This window comes from Protomyctophum bolini, assembly GCF_963924005.1.
Source record: "Protomyctophum bolini genome assembly, chromosome: 2".
Taxonomy (NCBI): Eukaryota; Metazoa; Chordata; class Actinopteri; order Myctophiformes; family Myctophidae; genus Protomyctophum; species Protomyctophum bolini.
In genome coordinates this window covers 34,562,930-34,570,414 of record NC_137863.1, presented here as the reverse complement: position 1 = coordinate 34,570,414, position 7,485 = coordinate 34,562,930, and the positions used below count along the sequence as shown (strand labels likewise).

At 44.0% G+C, this 7,485-nt stretch overlaps 1 protein-coding gene across 2 annotated transcripts in view; it reads left to right on the top strand.

Moving 5' to 3' along the window:
* The window catches only part of dag1 (dystroglycan 1), a 51,699-nt gene that overhangs the window by 27,952 nt on the left and 16,262 nt on the right, over window positions 1-7,485 (top strand). For both annotated transcript variants that reach the window (XM_080779869.1, XM_080779868.1), the window contains one exon: window positions 1-66. This exon is cut by the window's left edge and continues 702 nt beyond it. In XM_080779869.1, the coding sequence (XP_080635995.1) occupies window positions 1-66 (66 nt within the window). The remainder of the gene's footprint in view (window positions 67-7,485) is intronic.

Sequence of the window (7,485 nt, the reverse complement as noted above, 5' to 3'; positions counted from 1 at the left end):
CGCGTTTTCCAGATGAAGGTGCCGACGGGCAAGATGGAGGATACCTACCCGGACGACATTGTCAAGGTGAGTCGTGGTAGCATGTGTTTGTCGTCGGTCGGTTCGATGCTTTGTGCGCCTGTGTCCACGCTATCCTGCAGTGTGTGTACCATGACGCACTCTCCTGCGAGGCTTCAAACTCACGGTAAATCAACAGCGTCTGTGCACAGTCACGGATGCTCAAACACAGTCCGAGACATAGTGGGGGAAAGCATTTAAAAAGCCATGGCAGAGGATGGACTTTTGGCCTGAATGAGAGGGCTGACTCCAAATGTAAAGGAGGATTAAAATGTTGCCATTTCGCATTAAAGAACTTCAACTGTGTCAGGAAATGTGGAGGTGTCTGCCACCACTTACAGCCTCTAACCTGAGGCTCTTCACTGTAATATGTCTCCTTTGTCATTGCGTTGCATTCTCCACAATGGCCTTTGAATCGTCATATCTGAATTGGCTTTAGTGGAATTCTCTCTCTCTCTCTCTCTCTCTCTCTCTCTCTCTCTCTCTCTCTCTCTCATTTTCAAACTTCTTTTAGCTATTTAAATAGTCTCTCTCTCCTTCCTTCATCTAGACTTCCCTAATGGTGCAGGCTTTCAATATTTGATCACTCGTTCCCCCTGCCCATGCTCTCCCACCCATCCATCTTCCTCCCTCCCTCCCTCAATCCCTTCTCACTTTCCTCGCTCACTCTCTCTCTCCACCCCTCCATTCATCTCCTTCTCTCTCCTCATCTTCAATTACAGTTGGCAGACAACAGGATCCCCAAACGCTGCTACTTTTTTGATAAAAACCCTTAAAGGTCTGCTGACACGACACGACATGACATGATATTCCCCCTTTAAGAAATCAGCACTCAATAACATCATCATAAACCATCATTTACATCATTACATCATTATAAACCATCATTTACATAATTTTAAACCATCATTTACACACAGAGAGACACAGCGAGCTAGATGGCCGGGGCGGGACTCGAGTGCAAAATTCCGATTATGCAACAAACAAAAAAACACGTCAACTCAATGTCATTGTAACTAACATTTTCGAATGAGACTTTCACCCAGTATGAAGCTAAATGTGACACCAAAAGAGTAGCATAAGTTGCTATGCTACTACTGCCACCAAGCCCGCATAGAAGACAATGGGGAAAGCTCATTGCCACTCTGACGTCATCATCATGATTAGCATGACAGATAGCCGTTCTTATCTCCCGAGGGGCATGACATTCCCCCTTTAAGAAATCAGCACTCACTAACAACATTACCATCCTATTTTTTTTTCTACTTTTCTTTCTTTTTTAAAAACCATTATTCACCTGGGAAGATTGGCTGAGCACTTCTTAGATTTTATCTTTGTTTTGTATCTCATTGCTTCACACGCAGTTGCACACATTCACACCTGGGAGCTGCCTAGTACACCCACAGTCTTATGGCCTGCACACCTGGGAGCTGCCTAGTACAACCACAGTCTTATGGCCTGCACACCTGGGAGCTGCCTAGTACAACCACAGTCTTATGGCCTGCACACCTGGGAGCTGCCTAGTACAACCACAGTCTTATGGCCTGCACACCTGGGAGCTGCCTAGTACAACCACAGTCTTATGGCCTGCACACCTGGGAGCTGCCTAGTACAACCACAGACTTATGGCCTGCACACCTGGGAGCTGCCTAGTACAACCACAGTCTTATGGCCTGCACACCTGGGAGCTGCCTAGTACAACCACAGACTTATGGCCTGCACACCTGGGAGCTGCCTAGTACACCCACAGTCTTATGGCCTGCACACCTGGGAGCTGCCTAGTACACCCACAGTCTTATGGCCTGCACACCTGGGAGCTGCCTAGTACACCCACAGTCTTATGGCCTGCACACCTGGGAGCTGCCTAGTACAACCACAGTCTTATGGCCTGCACACCTGGGAGCTGCCTAGTACAACCACAGTCTTGTGGGTGTACTAGGCCTTAACTCTAGCACCATCCTTAGTCCAAAAGGCAATTAAAAGTTGGCTTAAAAGTAAATTAATAATAATTACCGTAAAGTTTAGACTGGTAGTTTTTCAATAACTGGTATGTCCGGTTGAAATGGAACCATCCGTTGCTTTTTGCAAGTTTCATGTTTTTCAAGAAAGCAGTGTCTGCCATATGCCGTTTTATGCAGCCTGACTGGGTGCAGATTGTTGACAGGGAACTGTGTGTTCTATAATTGATTTATACTCGATGTGATGGTCGTTAGGAACGTCTTCTCCTCTTCTCTCCTCGGGTGTTTGAACCATGCCAACCGTTTGAAATTCAGACGTCCAGTGCTCAAGCCTGAGGGCCACACACACAAACACAGAATTAATGCTAGCTGAATGGCAGGCTTGGTCTTTCCAGTCGTAACACACATGCACACACACACGCGCGCGTGCATACACATATACACACATGGAAACAACGAATACTGGCACCATGCGATTCTGTGTCTCCCTTCTTTCTCATCTCTATCCTTTGCTTTCCTCCTTCCTCAATCCCTCTCTCTGCCTCTCTCGCTTTCTCTTTATCCATCTGCTGTTTTTGCTCCTCTGAGACAAACACTTTCATCTACTCATTTACACTATGTCTCTCTCTCTCTCTCTCTCTCTCTCTCTCAGGGTTGGGCAATATATCGACGTAATGTATCATTAGAATTGTATATCGTGGGACGTTTGTGCATCCTGAAAAAATTAACTTACGGGTAGTTTGTCTTTTAGCATGCAGTTACATGTAAGGATTTGTGAATATCAACTACATTTTTTTCACACATAAATAGATATCATGGTATTTATCAATATCAGAAGAAAGTCTCTCTCTCTCTCTCCTTCCTCTCTGCTAAAACCTGCTGTGTAAAGGAGTGGTGAGGGTTGGTGGGCCCAGAGAGAGGTAGAAGGTGGATGAGACACAGGGGAGTGAGAGATGTGGGGAATACAGGGGGGGGGTGGGGGTGGAGGAGGGAGGGTGTTAGGAAAAAGAGATTTGGGGGAGGGGGAGATGGAGAAGATAGGAGGAGAATGAAAAACATACACGTAGGGGAGAGAGAGTTCTTGTGTGAAAGGAGGTCAAATAACAGGGAGAAAGACGGGGAAGGATTATAAGGTGCACTGTAGGCGAAAGGTCACGGGTTCGATCCCCACAACGGCCCCAAATGCGTAACTGCGGACGTGTCCTTGAGCAACACATCAAAGACTCACTCACTCACACTGCGGGTTCTCTTGATAAGAGCATGGGCAGAATGTGTCAGATGTTAGCAACGTTCACTCTGTCCATTATTCCCAATCTCAACACCGCCTTCAGTCTCTTATTATTTTCCTCCTTCAGGCCCCTGGGGTCCCCCCTCCCGTTGCACGATGGCCCCCCTGTATGAAATTCATCAGCCCTATCCCTCCTTCCCGCTCTCTTTAGAAAGTGGGCCCCCTCAGGTATTTGTAAGGTCGGGGGCTCAAGGTTGCGGTAGCGAAAAGGCCAAATCAATTTCTAACGCCTGGTGTTGTTGCGCTCCCATACTAATGGCCTTTCCTTATGAAAATCTTGACAAGTGTTTGTGTGGAAGTTGCCCTTGGGCGGATATGGGCGCGTTCACCTTTTAGCTTGTGCATGCGTCAATGAATCTTGGGACTGTTTTCCAAGAGTCCATGGTGGGGCCCACGAGCTGAGGCTCGGGACCTGTATCAGTTCCGCTCAACTGGTTTCATATATATATAGCCGGGCCTCCAGACCACTCTCCATTAGAAACGTTGTCCAGAACACTATCAGAAGAACAGCTTCAATCCATTTACCAGTGGTGGAAAACAACAAAGTACATTTACTTAAGTACTGTACTTAAGTACTTAATTTTGAGGTATTTTTTACTTTACTGGAGTATTTCCAATTGTCTGTACTTTTACTTCTACTCCACTACATCTCAGAGGCAAATATTGTACTTTTACTCCACTACATTTATTTTGAGTTACTAGTTACTTTAAGTACATTTTGATGTCAATACTTTTGTACTTTTACCAAAGTAAATTTTACTTCTACGGAGTACTTCTATAGCCTATTGCAGTATTGGTAAGCTTTTACTTTTAAAGTAAAAAAAAAGAGTCTTGAGTTGCTTGTTGAGAAACTGCGCTAGAGGATTTGAATTGAATTGATTAGACTACAGGAGGAGGTTGTGAAACATTTTTCAAGTCCTCCAGTTAATGGATTATAAAGGTGCATAGCCTGTGTAATGAATGTTTCTATGTACAATAAATTAGTGTCAGACTTAGCCTGGGAGGTTTCTTACAATAAATATTCAAGTGAAGGAGACATGAAATAGAAAATAACACCATAGCTCAGAGTTTGGGTTTATTAATTAGAAAATCATCCTACTCTAAAACACGGGCACTCTTCTAGTTCATTTCTTTCCATGCTTAAGATTTCTAGCCTTCTCAGATCTACCAACATATAGCCATTTCTAAGTATTACCTTTATTTTACTGGAGTATTTCTAATTTCCAATCTTTTACATCTACTCCACCACATCTCAGATCCAAATATTGTACTTTTACACATGTATTTGAAAACATTAGTTACTACTTTGTAGATTTTGATTATTATTACAAAACATACATTAACCACTTCATTTCGGCCATTTGAAAATAGCTGATTTACAAGCTCACAATGTTGTGAGCTTGTAGATCTGCTATTTTCATTTTGATGCCAATACGTTTGTACTTTTACTCAAGGACATTTAGATTTCCGGACTTTTATTTAACAAAACATTTCTATATTGCATATTGATACATTTTCAAGTGAAAAATGTGAGTACCTTTCTACTAGTGACCAGTGACCATTCCAGAGTGAAGGGGTGTGTGTGTGTGTGTGTGTGTGTGTGTGTGTGTGTGTGTGTGGTGTGTGTGTGTGTGTGTGTGTGTGTGTGTGTGTGTGTGTGTGTGTGTGTGTGTGTGTGTGTGTGTGTGTGTGTGTGTGTGTGTGTGTGTGTGTGTGTGTGTGTAGGCCTATCGATGCATCAGCAGTATTGCAGTGTGCGCGTTGAGGATGTGAGTTTGCATCCAAAGTAGTGCTGGCGATATCAGAGCTTCAGACTTTGAAATTGCAGTCCTGAGTCCAGAGCACACTAGCTTACCCCTCTTGGAGGTATAAAGGCCAGGATAACAAATCATCTGAACATGTCATCTTCATGAATCAAGTGTGTTTGTGTTGTCCGCGGGTCCATATGCCTACGAATGTGTGAGATGGCAGAGTGAAAGTGTGTATGATAGAGAGAGAGAGAGAGAGAGAGGCACAGAACAGAAGCCATTCTAACTTAATTTGATCATCACCAACAATATGCACATTTCTTTAAGATACTTTCGGCGTGTGCAAGTACAGTATGTGAGAGCGAATTTCTCTGAACACCTGCTTTTGCAACAAGACTGTGTGTGTGTGTGTGTGTGTGTGTGTGTGTGTGTGTGTGTGTGTGTGTGTGTGTGTTGGGGGGGTGGCCAGCAGGCGAGTGGTGGGTTGTCAGAACACATTGACTGACCCGTGTGTACCTCTGCTGTCCTGATGAATGGAGACAGTAGCTAGTTGTTGTAAAGGGCCAGTCCCCCTGGGGCTGTAATGGTGACAAAACAAAAAAGAATAAAAGAATAGCCCCTCCTCCCTCCTCTCTACTCCATTCTGCTTCATCTCTCTCTCTCTCTCTCTCTCTCTCTCTCTCTCTCTCTCTCTCTCTCTCTCTCTCTCTCTCTCTCTCTCTCTCACGCGCAGTCACACACACACACACACACACGCAGTCTCACACACACACATACACACTTTTTGTAATTTTTTTGTATTTTTGTTTCTCAATTTCTGTCTTCACTATAAATAAACCATTCTTTTGAGAAAGTTAGTTTTTCCCTTCTCTATGACTCTAGATTTTGCTCCCTCTCCTCTCTGACCTTGCAGTCCCCCCCCCTTCTCTCTCTCTCTCTCTCTCTCTCTCTCTCTCTGCTGACTCCACTAGGATAGCTACGGACACCATCAGCCTTCTCTCTCTCTCTCTCTCTCTCTCTCTCTCTCTCTCTCTCTCTCTCTCTCTCTCTGTCTCTCTCTCTCTCTGCTGACTCCACTAGGATAGCTACAGACACCATCAGCCTTCTCTCCCCATCTCTCTCTTTGTCTTGTATTTCTCTCTCAGGACTCTTCTCTTTTCTGAACAGTGGCATTCTCACTGTCATTCAATTATTTCCTTTATGCGTGTCTCTCTTTTAGTCCCTCTTTCCCTGCATGCCATTCCTGCCCTCTCTTTCCATTATTATCATTCTATTCTTTATCTCTTTGTCAGTTTTCTCTCCTTCCATTACTGCACCATACTTCTCTCTCAGTAGAGAGAGACTCACCCCACAATCCCCTGCTGTTGCACGGCCGTAGCTGGCAGCCTGGCAGTGGAAAACTGGCGTTCCAAAGAGGGAGGGAAACCCAAAGATAAAAACACACACGCACATATACACCAGAATATATGAGTCATCGTAGCCAGCTAGCACCACCGGCAGTTACTGGCACTGGGATGGTGGTGGCCATGTTGCTATGTTGTAGCTAAACATACAGTAGGCGGTCCCCGAGCTTCATATGTTCCAAATTATACACTCTGCAGCATTCATTCATAATTGGGGGATGGTGTTGTTTTTGTTGGTGGCATTGTGTGTGTTGGTTGATCAAAATGGTGTTGGTGAATTGTGTGTGTGTGTGTGTGTGTGTGTGTGTGTGTGTGTGTGTGTGTGTGTGTGTGTGATCAAAATGGTGGTGGTGGTTTATTTTGGCCTTTCCGTCACCTTTGTTTAATTTATATAACTTTTCCCGCTATGTGTTAGTGTTTGATTAAGCAGTACCCTGCCAAGCAATGTGTGTAGAATCTACAGTTCATCTAGTTCATCTACACTGATAGTAGATGAACTATTTAACATTTGCAAAGAGAGAAGGGGGGGGGGGGGGGGATATTTGAGGAATCGGCGAAGAAAAATGTAAACTAAAAAGAGAAATGTTTTCTCCTTAGCCTAGCAACCGAGGATCTGAAATTCCATCCATACTACCGTACTATTGTGTCTGTGTTATCCAAGCGCACCTTCCAGTACACCTACCATGTTAGGACTTGCCTCCCCTTTGTCCAGTTGATGTTATATAGTATGGCTCTTTCTTCAGCCATACATTCTATTTTTTTGACTACTACAGTATGTCAAAACTTGCATGGTGCACTGCACAGCGACCAAAGCTCTGGTTTAACGTCAATGACTCTTTAATACAACATATCTAAAATGTAGTGATTTAACCAATTGAACCAAGCTTGTATATTGATCGGATATTCTTGGCAAAGAGCTTTGGTGTAGTAGTAGCGTTATAAAAGAGCGAAACAAGTACAGTTTTAAGTAATAAGTATTTCAACTGATAAATAACCAATAAACATTGATAATGATGAAACGGGAACATTCA